Below are 16,294 nucleotides of genomic sequence, written 5' to 3' on the forward strand. Positions count from 1 at the left end.
CTTGCTGCAGACTGTACTGTCTGTGTGTCTGTACTTGCTGCAGACTGCACTGTCTGTGTGTCTGTACTTGCTGCAGACTGCACTGTCTGTGTGTCTGTACTTGCTGCAGACAGCACTGTCTGTGTGTCTGTACTTGCTGCAGACAGCACTGTCTGTGTGTCTGTACTTGCTGCAGACAGCACTGTCTGTGTGTCTGTACTTGCTGCAGACAGCACTGTCTGTGTGTCTGTACTTGCTGCAGACTGCACTGTCTTTGTGTCTGTACTTGCTGCAGACAGCACTGTCTGTGTGTCTGTACTTGCTGTACACAGCACTGTCTGTGTGTCTGTACTTGCTGTACACAGCACTGTCTGTGTGTCTGTACTTGCTGTACACAGCACTGTCTGTGTGTCTGTACTTGCTGTACACAGCACTGTCTGTGTGTCTGTACTTGCTGCAGACTGCACTGTCTGTGTGTCTGTACTTGCTGTACACAGCACTGTCTGTATGTCTGTACTTGCTGTACACAGCACTGTCTGTGTGTCTGTACTTGCTGCAGACTGCACTGTCTGTGTGTCTGTACTTGCTGCAGACTGCACTGTCTGTGTGTCTGTACTTGCTGCAGACTGCACTGTCTGTGTGTCTGTACTTGCTGCAGACTGCACTGTCTGTGTGTCTGTACTTGCTGCAGACTGCACTGTCTGTGTGTCTGTACTTGCTGCAGACAGCACTGTCTGTGTGTCTGTAATAGCTGTACACAGCACTGTCTGTGTGTCTGTACTTGCTGCAGACAGCACTGTCTGTGTGTCTGTACTTGCTGTACACAGCACTGTCTGTGTGTCTGTACTTGCTGTACACAGCACTGTCTGTGTGTCTGTACTTGCTGTGCACAGCACTATCTGTGTGTCTGTACTTGCTGTACACAGCACTGTCTGTGTGTCTGTACTTGCTGCAGACTGCACTGTCTGTGTGTCTGTACTTGCTGCAGACTGTACTGTCTGTGTGTCTGTACTTGCTGCAGACTGCACTGTCTGTGTGTCTGTACTTGCTGCAGACTGTACTGTCTGTGTGTCTGTACTTGCTGTACACAGCACTGTCTGTGTGTCTGTACTTGCTGTACACAGCACTGTCTGTGTGTCTGTACTTGCTGTACGCAGCACTGTCTGTGTGTCTGTACTTGCTGTACACAGCACTGTCTGTGTGTCTGTACTTGCTGCAGACTGTACTGTCTGTGTGTCTGTACTTGCTGCAGACTGTACTGTCTGTGTGTCTGTACTTGCTGTGCATAGCACTGTCTGTGCTTGCTGTGCACAGCACTGTGTCACCTTCATTGACATTGTCTCACATGAATTATTTTCTATCATTAAGGGGACTGATCATCACAGGTCTGAATAATTGTTCTTTTATTTTATTGCAGCAAAATGTATATATTGGTTCAAAGTCAGGTGTTGCTCAGTTGAAGATCCATGAGTGTGATATGTATGGCTCAGCTTGCACTGACTGCTGCCTGGCCAGAGACCCTTACTGTGCCTGGGATGGTGTGTCCTGTACCAGGTATTACCCACCTGGGACACCTGCTAAAAGGTAACTGGATTCTCTTTGCTCTGTGGGTTACTTGTAATCTGAACCATGGGGTTAATTTTGATCTTTAGAGCTGGGAATATTTTAAGCAGCATCTGGTTTCAGCAATAGAAACTTCTCAAACTCCATGTTCATGCTCTGGGAGTGGTGGTGGTGCCAATCAGATGTGATGGTAATTTTAATGTCAACCTTTCAGTGAATTTTATAAAAGGCAGAATGTAGTTAAACTCTCTCTGCTCATGTTCCTTAGTGTAAGTGCCTTCACCAGGAAATAATAAATCTCTGTTTACATCAGCAGCATCCAGTGACTTGGCAAATCAGGATTCCATTTTTAATCACTGAGATTACAGGATTTTGATCCATGTTTCATGAATCACATTCCATCCATTTAACACTTGGGCTATTATTTTATAGAGCAGAAGTTCCCAAACTGTGTGTTGCAAACTGTTTAGGTTCCCGAGCTCCCCCTCTGAAGCAGCAATGCTGACATGGAGAGGATTGTCCGGCGGGACCACCCTGGATCCTCTCGATCGATGTCACTAAACTGCAAAGGGTGAGTCCAAAGCACCTGTAACTTTGGAATTACTTCTAGTGGTGAAAGTGACCTCGGTGATCAATTTTTACACCAGTGGCTCCTTCCAGGGCTCCATGGGTGACCTGTGTGGGATCTCACAAGCCTCCACCCACAAGTGTTTCCAGGAGGTCACAGACGCCACCTTCGTAAAGTCACAGGACTTTGTGCATTTCAACCGATCAGGAAAACCAGGAAGCAAGAGCACTGGGAATTGCCCAGATCTCAGGTTTTCCACAGGTACAGGGTGCCATCGACTGTACTAACATGGCGGTTAGATCTCCATGGCAACAAGCAGGCGACTACATCAACCGCAAGGGCTTCCACTCGCTTCCACCGCAAACACATCCTATTGGTCTGCGCGTGATTCCCAGGGAATGTCTGTGACTCCTACATCCTCAACATGTCCCAGATCCTTGATATCTTCCAGGGTCCACAGAGGCTGCAGGGTATCGGGGATAAGAGTTACCCACAGAGGGTGTTACTGATGAAGCCTGTGCAGCGGCCTGTGCGCAGCAGACTGACGCTATAACAAGGACCATGCTGCAACCTGGACTTTGGTGGAGCAAACGACAGGCATTTTGAAAATGGGGTCCCGGTGCCTCGACAGGTCCAGGTGAAACACTGAAATACAGTCCCCAGAGGGTGTCATGCATCATCGTCGCTTGCTGTTTGCTACACAATCTGGCTCTGCAACAGGGAGAGGAGTTAGCTGAGGAGGAGATGGAGAAGCTGCACATATCCTCCAATGAGGGGGACATCGAAGGGGATGATGAAGATGAGTCCTCGAAGGCAAAGATGCTGGTGATGAGGCCATCGCACTGACCAGATGAGGCAGGTTCACTCGAGAGGCTCTGATAACCACAAGATTCACGGAGGATGATGATGAGATGCAGTGAAGATAGTTCTGACATCCTCACCTTGTATCTGTGACCAGTTGACTCCAGTGTGCTTGCACAGGAACAGGAGTGAGCACATCCTGAGTGGGGCACAGCCAGAGTGGGTATTCGGAATTTGGAGCAAAGCGGGAATCAGGTGCATAGGGGATGAGGTGCTCTTTGCATTTTTTCCTTGCTATCCACCTTCTTAAACCTTCAGAGTGTGCTGCGGCAGGAGAGGCTACAAAAGTAAGGAATCACAGGTGAGTAGTGGATAAGGAATTTACTACTTAAACCACTTATAGTTTAAGGTCTTTTTGTGGGATTAGAGTTTATATATTGTACAGTAACAAGGATCAGGGAAAAAGGGCCCTAGAATAATTGATTTAAAAGGTTTAATTTAAAGGGATAAGTCATGGCAGGCGAGCTCAAAGCCGTGCTGTGCTCCTCGTGCTCCATGTGGGAAGCCGGGAACACTTCTAGCCCGGGACCAGCATGTGTGCAGGAAGTGTGTCCAGCTGCAGCTCCTGGAAGCTGGGGTTTCAGAGCTGGAACGGCGGCTGGGGACACTGTGGAGCATCCGCCAGTCTGAGAGCATCGTGGATAGCACGTTTAGAGAGGTGGTCACACCTTAGATGAAGGGACTTGAGGAAGGAAGGGAATGGGTGACTACCAGGCAGTCCAAGGGAAACAGGCAGATAGTTCAAGTGTCCTCTGTGGTCCCAATCGCAAATCGGTTTTCCATTTTGGAGGCTGATGAGGGCACTGGTCCCTCCAGGGAGTGTGGACAGAGCCAAGCTTCTGGCACTATAAGCAGCCTGTCTGTACAGGAGGGGAGGAAGAGCAATAGTAATAGGGGATTCTATAGTCAGGGGAACAGATAGGCACTACTGTGGCCATCAACTTGACTCCAGGATGGTGTGTTGCCTCCCTGGTTCCAGGGTCTCGGATGTCACTGAACGGCTGCAGGGCATCCTGAAGGGGGAGGGTGATAAGGCAGAGGTCATGGTACATGTTGGTACCAATGACATAGGTAGAAAGAGGGATGAGCTCTTGCATTAAGAGTTCAGGGAGTTAGGAAGTAGACTAAAACACAAGACCTCTTGGGTTGTAATCTCTGGATTACTCCCAGTGCCACGTGCTAGTGAGCACAGAAAAAGGAGAATAGTGCAGATGAATACATGGCTTAAGAGTTGGTGCAGGAGGGAGGGTTTTAGATTCCTGGATCACTGGGACAGTTTCTGGGGAAAGTGGGACCTGTACAAGTGGGACGGTCTACATCTGAACCAGAGCGGGACTAACATCCTTGTGGGCGAGTTTTCTAGTGCTGTTGGGAGGAGTTTAAACTAATTCGGCAGGGGGAGGGGATACAGAATGTTAGCAGAATAGGGAAACATCATAATACAGTAAAACAATCAAATCAGAGGGAGTACAGTTGCAATAAATTTCAAGGGAGTAAGGCAAGGCTGGATGGCCTCTACTTTAATGCCAGGAGTACTACAGGTAAAACAGATGAGTTAAGGGAGAGGATTGACACGTGGAATTGTGATATAGTAGCCATCACTGAGACATGGTTGAGGGAAGTGCAGGATTGGCAGCTCAGCATTCTTGAGTATAGAATCTTCAGGCGAGACAGGGGAGAGAATAAAAGAGGAGGAGGCATTGCATTATTAGTTAAGGAGTCAGTTACTGCAGTAAGGAGAGATGATATCTTGGAGGAGGCATCGAATGAAGCTTTGTGGTTAGAGCTTAGGAATAAAAAAGGGGCAACCACATTGTTAGTTGTTTATTATAGATCCCCAGATAGTCAGTGGGAAATTGAGGAGCAAATATGTGTACAATTTGCAGAGGTGTGTAAAAACAATAACAAAAGGGTAATTATATTAGATGATTTCAACTTTCCCAACACCAATTGGGATAGACATAGTGTTAAGGGCTTGGATGGAATGGATTTCTTGAAATGTGTACAGGAGAACATTTTAGATCAATATGTAGAGGGTCCAACAAGGTACGGTGCATTGCTGGACCTAATTCTGGGGAATGAAGCCGGACAGGTGGCTGAGGTGTTCGTGGGGGGGCATTTTAGTGATAGCGACCACAACATGGTACAGTTTAAGTTTGTTATGGACAAAGAAATCGACAAGTTGCAAAAAAATGTTTTGGATTAGGGGAAGTGTGGAATTTGGTAAAATAAGACAGGATCTGACCAAGGTAGACTGGGAACAGGTACATGTGGAGAAATCTACAGAGGAACAGTGGGGGGGTGTTCAAAAAGGAAATGAGGAGGGTACAGGCTCAACATGTTCCCTCTAGGGTGATAGGAAGGAGTAACAAGCGCAGAGAACCATGGATGACAAGAGATATTCAGGATATGATGAGAAGGAAAAGAGAGGCTTTTAGCAGGTGCAAGAGAAGCAGATCAGCGGAGGTATTAGTGGAGTACAGACAGTGCAGGGTGGAGCTTAAGAAAGCAATTAGGAGAGCAAAGATGGGATATGAGAAAGCTCTGGCTGGTAAAAGTAGGGAAAATCCCAAGATATTCTATAAGTATATCAATGGGAAGAGGATAACCAGGGAAAGAGTAGGGCCCATAAGAGACCAAGGGGACAATCTATGGGTGGAGCCAGAGGACATCGCTAGAGTGTTAAACAAATACTTCACATCCGTCTTCACCCAAGAGAATGAGGATGAAGGTATCGAACTCGGGAAGAGAGACTGCGAGGTTTTTGAACAAATTGATATTGAGAGTGACAAGGTATTGGAGGTGTTGGCAGGCTTAAAAGTGGCCAAATCTCCAGGTCCAGGTGATTTGTGTCCCAGACTGCTGAGGGAGGCAAGGGAGGAGATCGCAGGGGCTCTGTCCCGAATTTTTAATTCCTCTCTGGCCACGGGGGAGGTGCCAGAGGACTGGAGAACAGCTAATGTGGTTCTGCTATTTAAGAAGGGTTGTAGAGAGAAGCCAGGGAACTACAGGCCAGTGAGTCTCATGTCAGTGGTAGGGAAACTATTGGAGAAAATTCTGAAGGAGAGAATCTATCAACATTTGGAGAGGCAAGGTTTGATCAGGGATAGTCAGCATGGCTTTGTCAGAGGGAGGTCATGCCTAACAAATTTGATTGAATTTGTTGAGGAGGTGACCAGGTGTGTAAATGAGGGTAGTGCAGTTGATGTAGTTTATATGGATTTCAGCAAAGCCTTTGACAGGTCCCACATGGGAGACTTATAAAGAAGGCAAATGCACATGGGACACAGAATAATTTGATAAGGTGTATTCAAAATTGGCTTTTGTTGTAGGAGACAGAGGGTGATGACAGAAGGATGCTTTAGTGACTGGAAGCCAGTGTCCAGTGGCGTACCTCAGGGATCTGTGTTGGGTCCCCTATCATTTGTCATTTATATAAACGACATAGATGACTATGTGGGCGGTAGCATTAGTAAGTTTGCGGATGACACAAAGATTGGCCGGGTGGTTAACAGTGTGGTTGAGTGTCTTGGGCTACAGGAAGATATAGACGGGATGGTCAAATGGGCAGATAAGTGGCAGTTGGAATTTAACCCTGAAAAGTATGAGGTGATACATTTTGGAAGGAGTAACTTGACAAGGAAGTATTCAATGAACAGCATGACACTAGGAAGTTCTGAGGAACAAAGGAACCTTGGCGTGTGTGTCCATAGATCTCTGAAGGCGGAGGGTCATGTTAGTGGGGTGGTGAAAAGGCATATGGGACACTTGTTTTTATCAATCGAGGCATAGATTACAAAAGTTGGGAGGACATGTTGGAGTTGTATAGAACCTTGGTGAGGCCACAGCTGGAGTATTGTGTGCAGTTCTGGTCGCCACATTTTAGGAAGGATGTGATTGCACTGGAGGGGGTGCAGAGGAGATTCACCAGGATGTTACCTGGGATGAAACATTTAAATTATGAAGGGAGGTTGGATAGACTTGGGTTGTTTTCGTTGGAGCAGAGAAGACTGAGGGGTGACCTGATCGAGGTGTACAAGACTATGAGGGGCATGGACAGGGTGGATAGGGAGCAGCTGTTCCTCTTAGTTGAAGGGTTAGTCACAAGGGGACATAAGTTCAAGGTGAGGGGCAGGAGGTTTAGGGGGGATGTGAGGAAAAACTTTTTTACCCAGAGGGTGGTGACGGTCTGGAATGCACTGCCTGGGAGGGTGGTGGAGGTGGGTTGCCTCACATCCTTTAAAAAGTTCCTGGATGAGCGCTTGGCACATCATAACATTCAAGGCTATGGGCCAAGTGCTGGTAAATGGGATTATGTAGGTAGGTCAGGTGTTTCTCACGTGTCAGTGCAGACTCGATGGGCCGAAGGGCCTCTTCTGCACTGTGTGATTCTGTGATTCTGTGATTCTGTGTGGCTGATGGCAGCACACATACCCTCAGAGCTCAGGATCATGCCATGGAGACGCAGTGGAGGCCCTAATAGTCACTAGATTCCAGGAGGATGATGATGACCTGCAGTGAGAACACTCCATAGATCTTCACATAGCCTCTGTGAATGTCTGATTCCTGTCTGGCTGAGGGCAGCTCGCTTGTGCTCTGTGATCAGGGTCAGATCATGGAGACACAGCCGTGAAACTTTATATGCACCTGACCCCCTTTGTCAGCCTTCAGCACCCACACCCTTCAGGAGCACAGCGTCACCGATCACAGATACTGAAGAGATGGGGGCCAGCCCCACCTTAAAGGTAAAAACAAAGATAAAAACAAAAAAACTGCGGATGCTGGAAATCCAAAACAAAAGCAGAATTACCTGGAAAAACTCAGCAGGTCTGGCAGCATCGGCGGAGAAGAAAAGAATTGACGTTTCGAGTCCTCATGACCCTTCGACAGAACTAGGTGAATCCTTGGATCCACCTTAAAGGTACTGAGAGCACACAGAGAGCCTGCCCACTACATTCTGGCAGCAATGACCAGCACCATCGAGGTGCAGATATCATTAATGTGTCCAGTGAGTGTGAGGCTGGACCATCACTTTGGTCTGAAGGTTACACACTGCACAGGGAAGAGGCCCTGGACTGAGACACCTGCCTTTATCTTGTGCAGGAGCCAAGGTTTCACATCTGAATGATACAAAAACTGCTCATCATAACAAGGAGACATAGGCAGGGAGACATTCTTGGGAGTTTACTTATAATGGTGAATATTAAGTACAAGTGATTAACATCCTTGCCCACGCAGTGCAACTACATCTCCTTAATCTTCCTAACCCTGCCGCTACATCTTGGTGCTCCCCAGACGACCATGGTGGAGGTGGAGGCAGCCTGCTAGCTGCAGTGCCCTGTCTGTGATGACTTCAGCAAGCGTCCCCTGGAAGGCCGAGACCTGGAGGCCCCAGCCTGCTTTGGGTGTCCTGCTGTGGGCCAGCAGCACTGTCTTCAGCCTGTGGAGCTGGAGCTCCGGGTGTAACAGGGAGAGGGGATTTAGATTGGACAGACATTCCCCGGGGTGTTCACCTGCTGATCCTCCCCCCTATGGGTGCCCAGAGCCCCTGGGTGACTCTATGAGGAGAAGGGGAAGCTGCAGTGAGATTGAGCTGCCTCGCACCCCTCTCACATTGACACCGCTGGAGGCCAACTGTGGCATCAGTGATGGAGTTCAGCCCGCGCAGCAGTGCAGGACCAATGTCCTGGACCAAGGTCTCCATGGCAGCCTCCATCCTACCTGTGTAGACTTCGATGCATTGGCAATGCAGGCTCTATCACCTCAGCTTGAAGACAGCCAGACTTCTCCGTCGTCCCTTTCAATCTGAGGAGTGTACCGGACACCCCTTCCCAATGTCCTCACATGGGTGTTTACCATCGACCTCACCATTGCTGCAGAAATGGCCGACTTCCTCCCCAGCCAGCTCCAACACTGAACTCTTGAACGGAGTGAGGACCTTGATGTCCGGCACTCCACATTCGGCCTGGGCCCTCTTCCAGTGATTGTAGGTGATCCTGTCCTGCATAAAGACAGATGGAGAGAAGGATGCCAGGTGTGTGATGAATGGAGCCATGGATGGGTGAGGAGGGCAGTCTCCAGAGGAGATGAGGCCAGATGGAGATGTGAGGGTGTGTGAGAGAGAGTGAGTGGTGATGTCCCTTGAGCTGGCAGTGAGTGAGATGCCAGTGAATGTGTGATGGGCTTGTGAGTGGGTGAGTTTAGAGTGATGAGATGGTTGCCTTACCCTGGCAGCACAGATCAATCACTCATCCTCTTTCTGCACTGGATGGCCAACCTCTCCTGTGCAGCATTGGCACTGACCACCATTGCCACCGCCTACCAAGCCAGAGTGGTGAGATTGCCGGGTCTCCTGCGGCCAGAGCGGGAGTAGAGGACCTCGCAGGGGGCCTCCACTGTGTCCAGAAGGTGACCCAGGGACACGTCACTGTATTGTGGGTCTGCAATCTTCCTGGCTTTTGGACCCATGTTTTGACTGGTGCAGTCCTGGGCCACAAGCTTTGAACAGTAGGAGCACAGTTGAATTTTAAATATGGCGCCCAGCGTGAAGAAGCAGCGAGGTAACGGCATGGTGGGCCAATCAGAGACCAGATTGGAGGTCATCCTGCCAATGATCTGACATGTTTCCTGTGACTGCATAATTTATGAGGCGGGAAGGAGACGATATGGGACAAAAACCTGTCATAGCGGTCTGCAGGTAAAACAACATTTTTCACACCCGCTTCCACAATTATTGTAAATCTGGGACTATTCCACCCTCCGTACCCAGGCTCTGTGCACAATCTCTGTGTAGGTTCATTGTACCCAATCACTGGGGCAGTCTCTGTGTACAGTCACTGTGTAAAGTCACTGTGTACAGTCTCTATGCACAATCTCTGTGTACAGTCTGTGTACAGTCACTGTGTAAAGTCACTGTGTACAGTCTCTATGCACAGTCACTGTGTACAGTCACTGTGTAAAGTCACTGTGTACAGTCTCTATGCACAACCTCTGTGTACAGTCACTGTGTACAGTCACTGTGTACAGTCACTGTGGACAGTCTCTGTGTACAGTCACTGTGTAAAGTCACTGTGTACAGTCTCTGTGCACAATCTCTGTGCACAATCTCTGTGTAGGTTCATTGTACCCAATCACTGGGGCAGTCTCTGTGTACAGTCACTGTGTACAGTCTGTGTACAATCACTGTGTACAGTCTGTGTATATTCACTGTGTACAGTCTCTGTGTACAGTCTCTGTGTGCTGTCAATGTGCGTGGTTACTGTGTGCAGTCACTGTCTCTTGGTCACTCTGCGCACTCATCCTCTCCAGTCAGAAGGGATCAGTGCCTCTGTGTATATGCTGCTATCATTTGTCACAAAGTATGTTTTTAATCTTCCTTGTTGTTGCCAGATAAATGGTTAATTTATGTTGGTGGATTGGAAGAATATGTCAAAATCTTAACCATTCTCCCCTATCAGCAAAGGGAGCTGGGGAATTAAACTGTTGTTCTTTTCTTAGATGAAGAGAAATTTTTGCACAAATCTGTGACATTGGGTATCTGATATTGTGATATTGGGTATCTGTGGGTATTGGGTATCTGTGACATTGGGTATCTGATTCACAAACAATGGAATTTGCGATTTTCAGAAAGTAAACATCCCCCTCCCTAAACTCAAAGTAAAAGTCCCCCTCCCTAAGCTCAAAGTAAACGTCCCCTCCCTAAACTCAAAGTAAACACCCCCCTCCCTAAACTCATTGTTCATTACAAATAAAAAATCACATTTTCTATAACTCCAGAAAGTATCAGAAAAACTGTTTCAGAAAATAAGTGAACTTATAACAAAAAATAGTTTCTGCCATTATTCCATCCTGCCTGAATGAAGTTGTAATTAAATAGAAGGAACTGCACAGGCTAAAGACTGAGAAATATTTTGCAATCTTCAAAATATATGAAAGAAGCGCTCTGCAACATAAATAGATTGGATTCCACTGCAACTTTGATGTTATATAATTTGGGTCAGGCTGCAGTAACAATGGCTGGTCTGCAGGTGGTGCTATTAGTCCTTTCCCACCATAAACTGTTCACCACAGATTCATTTTGGCTGGGACAACATTAACTTGAGAGCTCATGATAATGTGATTGATACAAGCAGTGAGAGAATTTATTTACAATTGGATACACCCTAGGCTTCTAAAAGGGAAAGCTGCAGAGATAGTGCATGTCCTGGCTATGATTTTTCCAAAATTCCTTAGATTGGTGAATGGTCCGAGCAGTTTGGAAGTTAGCATCTGTAACACCGTGAATAGGTATGTCAGGGTGCTGGTGTTTTAGTAGGTAACCCGTCATTTTGGGAATTAAAGGTTAACAGTGAAAAATGGGAAAAATGCAATTCAGGCAAACTTGAAGTCTTATTACCCTTAAAAGCTTGGGGCCATGTTGACTTAAGAGGTTAACAGCTGGAAAGATAAAAACTATAAAACAGCAGGTGTGCTTACTGAGCTAAAAGCTGGAAAAGTAACATCTGCAATCTTTGCAGTAATGACAGTCCAGGGAGATGGTTTTATGTTGGGAGTTAGAGCCAAATTAGTTTAAAAACATTCAGTGAATCCTGAAAGGTTGTAAAACCCATTTACTTCATCAGATCAAAGAAGAAATTATAAATGAGAGATAATTAATCTAAACACTAAATTAATCTAAAATTAATCTATAGGTTGGTTTGAGGATCGCTCAGAGAAGACTACATCATAATGGAGATGGGTAGGAGCTTAGGAGCTGAGACAGTTAGTTGCAGTTTGGACCTCATGTGGTTTGGAGTTCACTGAGTGAAGATAGCCAAAATAAATGACAAGTAGACAGACCTACACTGTAAGCAGAGCAAAAACCAAATTTCTTAATTCATCCCACGGAAGTTGGGTGAGGTTTAATCTCAGTTTGAATTTCGTAAGGGAACAGAAGCTGGCAGATTGCCTAGTTTGAAACAAGTGTAAGAATCTGCAGTGGGCCTCACAGTATCTTGTGCTAAAGAAAGCAACAAGCAGATTTTTTTTATTAATTCACGGGATGTGGGCTTCACTGGTTGGGCCAGCATTTATTGCCCATCCCTATTTATCCTTGAGAAGGTGGTGGTGAGCTGCCTTTTTGAACCACTGCAGTCCATGTGGTGTAGGTACACCCACAGTGCTGTTAGGAAGAGAGTTCCTGGATTTTGGCTCACTAGCAGATTAGCTAGGAAGTATTGAAAAAGTAACCAGAACAAGGGACTGAGGTATCCAAAGTCAAAAGATGGTAAATATAAGTTTTACCTCTGAGAATAGCTGGAACTGAGGAGAATTTCCCAGATGACTATGACATACTGATCAAAAACAGAATTACCTGGAAAAACTCAGCAGGTCTGGCAGCATTGGCGGAGAAGAAAAGAGTTGACGTTTCGAGTCCTCATGACCCTTCGACAGAACTTGAGTTCGAGTCCAGGAAAGAGCTGAAATATAAGTTGGTTTAAGGTGTGTGTGTGGGGGGCGGAGAGATAGAGAGACAGAGAGGTGAAGGGGGTTGGTGTGGTTGTAGGGACAAACAAGCAGTGATAGAAGCAGATCATCAAAAGATGTCAATGACAATAGTACAATAGAACACATAGGTGTTAAAGTTAAAGTTGGTGATATTATCTAAACAAATGTGCTAATTAAGAATGGATGGTAGGGCACTCAAGGTATAGCTCTAGTGGGTTTTTTTTTAATAATGGAAATAGGTGGGAAAAGGAAAATCTTTATAATTTATTGGGGAAAAAAAAGAAGGGGGAAACAGAAAAGGGGTGGGGATGGGGGAGGGAGCTCACGACCTAAAGTTGTTGAATTCAATATTCAGTCCGGAAGGCTGTAAAGTCCCTAGTCGGAAGATGAGGTGTTGTTCCTCCAGTTTGCGTTGGGCTTCACTGGAACAATGCAGCAAGCCAAGGACAGACATGTGGGCAAGAGAGCAGGGTGGAGTGTTAAAATGGCAAGCGACAGGGAGGTTTGGGTCATTCTTGCGGACAGACCGCAGGTGTTCTGCAAAGCAGTCGCCCAGTTTACGTTTGGCCTCTCCAATGTAGAGGAGACCACATTGGGAGCAACGAATGCAGTAGACTAAGTTGGGGGAAATGCAAGTGAAATACTGCTTCACTTGATGCCCTCCTTCTCCTCCCTCCCAGAAACATGATAGGGTCCCCCTTGTCCTCACTTATCACCCCACCAGCCTCCGCATTCAAAGGATCATCCTCCGCCATTTCCGCCAACTCCAGCATGATGCCACCACCAAACACATCTTCCCTTCACCCCCCTTATCGGCATTCCGTAGGGATCATTCCCTCTGGGACACCCTGGTCCACTCCTCCATCACCCCCTACTCCTCAACCCCCTCCTATGGCACCACCCCATGCCCACGCAAAAGATGTAGCACCTGCCCCTTCACTTCCTCTCTCCTCACCGTCCAAGGACCCAAACACTCCTTTCAAGTGAAGCAGCATTTCACTTGCATTTCCCCCAACTTAGTCTACTGCATTCGTTGCTCCCAATGTGGTCTCCTCTACATTGGAGAGACCAAACGTAAGCTGGGCGACCGCTTTGCAGAACACCTGCGGTCTGTCCGCAAGAATGACCCAAACCTCCCTGTCGCTTGCCATTTTAACACTCCACCCTGCTCTCTTGCCCACATGTCTGTCCTTGGCTTGCTGCATTGTTCCAGTGAAGCCCAACGCAAACTGGAGGAACAACACCTCATCTTCCGACTAGGGACTTTACAGCCTTCCGGACTGAATATTGAATTCAACAACTTTAGGTCGTGAGCTCCCTCCCCCATCCCCACCCCCTTTCTGTTTCCCCCTTCTTTTTTTTTCCCAATAAATTATAAAGATTTTCCTTTTCCCACCTATTTCCATTATTAAAAAAAAACCCACTAGAGCTATACCTTGAGTGCCCTACCATCCATTCTTAATTAGCACATTCGTTTAGATAATATCACCAACTTTAACTTTAACACTTATGTGTTCTATTGTACTATTGTCGTTGACATCTTTTGATGATCTGCTTCTATCACTGCTTGTTTGTCCCTACAACCACACCAACCCCCTCCACCTCTCTGTCTCTCTATCTCTCCGCCCCCCACACACACACCTTAAACCAGCTTATATTTCAGCTCTTTCCTGGACTCGAACTCAAGTTCTGTCGAAGGGTCATGAGGACTCGAAACGTCAAATCTTTTCTTCTCCGCCGATGCTGCCAGACCTGCTGAGTTTTTCCAGGTAATTCTGTTTTTGTTTTGGATTTCCAGCATCCGCAGTTTTTTTGTTTTTATCTCTATGACATACTGATGGTCCCTACAGAAGTAAATAACTTTAACATTGATGTGTCATATAAAGACATTCATGGGGGAAGTAAGTAAACCTGAGTGTAAAACATATGTAGTTATAAACCATATTGTTAATAGTGCTGGTTTTGTTTAATTCTTTTATTTCTAATAATGTTTGTCTTGTTATAAAAATGTGAAATTCTGTGGTGTAGTTTAATTGGTTAAAACTATTTCTTTATAAATGTTAAAGGTCTCTAACTAGAACTTAATAATCATTAGGACAAGTCAACATAGTTTTACAAAAGAGAAATCCTGTTTGACAAATTTATTGGAGGTTTTTGAGGATGTCACTAGCAGGAAAGATAAAGGGGGACCAGTAGATGTAGTATACCTAGATTTCCAAAAGGCATTTGATAAGGTGCCACACTAAAGATTAATGGGCAAGATAAGGACTTATGGAGTTGGGGGTGAAATATTAGCATGGATAGAGGATTGGTTAATGGACAGCAAGCAGAAAGCAGGTATAAATGGGGCAGATTCAAGTCGGCAGGCAGTGAATAGTGGAGAGCTGCAAGGATCAGTGCTGAGGCCTCAGCCATTTACAATCTATATTAATAACTTATGTAAGACTCCTCCCTGTCTGAGCTAAAGATTCTAGCCTCTACTCTGGGTATCAAAGGCACATAATAACTTGGATATTGTTCCATTAAATGGGATACTCTTTTATTAAACCACTAAGCAATAGTAAATACGAACAATAATACTCTTTGCTTAGTTTCCCTTTGAGCCGGAGTTCACCTCGGTGGTTAATCTGCTGAAGGCCCATCTGTGAGTGACTTCCGAGTGACTGACCAGGTCACCCTAATCACTGCAGCAATAATGGGCGGAATTTCCCATTCTGGAGACTAGGTGGGGTGGAGGACGGGATTAACGGCACGTTTCCTGTAGGTCAGCATGTCCAGCTTTCCCGCCTGATCTTCCGCTTGAATCTCATTAATTATGCACTGACAAGCTGCTCGCTGGATCACATGGTGGGGCTGGCACTGATTCTTCCACCTGCCTTCACCTCATGGGGTTAAAGTTCCTGGTGCCGTATTTAAACACCACCTGAGCTCAAACACCGCTCTTTGTGGCCTAGCTGCACAGTCGGAAATTCCAGAGATGGTCCCAAGGAACAAGATGGCACCAAAGGTTTAGCTGCGGCTCCCTGGAGCCTTTAATTAGAGGTGTTCCCCCAGCATCGGGAAGTTCCTTTTTCTCAGGGATGGATCCAGGATGTCCACCAACCTCCCTTTACTGACCTGGGAGGCAGACAAGAAGGAGGCCAGCTCCCCGGGCAACCACCAGAGAAATGCCTCCAGCGCAGGAAGAAGATGAATAATCTCATCCACCTCACCAGGTTAAGTCACCCTGCAGCTCACTCCAAACTCTCACTCTCATCACAGCATCATACACTCAAAGTATCACACAGCTCAGGAATCTCACACAATATGGGGATATCAGCATTGAAAGCTTATTCACCTGCATCTCATCTATTATCCTGCACAAACTCCATCTTCAGCCCTTACTGGAGAGGGTTCAGCACACAGAGCAGGCACCATGCTTCCCAACGTCTGCTCCAATCATTCTCATCACATTCCATCTACTTGTCTTTATGTACACCAAGCTTGTCCACAACAAGAAGGAGAGATCCCAGACTGGAGGAGGAGCCGGCCAACATCCAGGAGCTGTTCAAATTCGAGCAGATGCAGCCGAGTTGGCAGGGGAGTTCAGAGGTCCCTCCTGTGGGGAAGACGAGATTGGCCTTTCCCAGAAAGCCAGTATGGATGAGCCCTCCATGAGCTGATCACACTCTGACATTCACAGTGAGTGATGTGCAATGCTGTATTCAGCCTGCTCATGAACTAAGTCTATCTTCTCTCTCCTACAGGCAGCAATGGGTCCAGACAGACCAGCAGAGCCAACATAAGCCCCAGGCCACCTCTGAGAAAGGTGATGAGGATCCAATTGTAGAAGACCCG

At 46.7% G+C, this 16,294-nt stretch overlaps 1 protein-coding gene across 1 annotated transcript in view; it reads left to right on the top strand.

Moving 5' to 3' along the window:
- The window catches only part of LOC121286167 (semaphorin-3E-like), a 214,951-nt gene that overhangs the window by 182,459 nt on the left and 16,198 nt on the right, over positions 1-16,294 (top strand). Inside the window, exon 14 of the mRNA XM_041203146.1 lies at positions 1,397-1,563. Coding sequence (XP_041059080.1) covers positions 1,397-1,563 — 167 coding nt within the window. The remainder of the gene's footprint in view (positions 1-1,396; positions 1,564-16,294) is intronic.

Source organism: Carcharodon carcharias, chromosome 13 (genome assembly GCF_017639515.1).
Source record: "Carcharodon carcharias isolate sCarCar2 chromosome 13, sCarCar2.pri, whole genome shotgun sequence".
Classification (NCBI taxonomy): Eukaryota; Metazoa; Chordata; class Chondrichthyes; order Lamniformes; family Lamnidae; genus Carcharodon; species Carcharodon carcharias.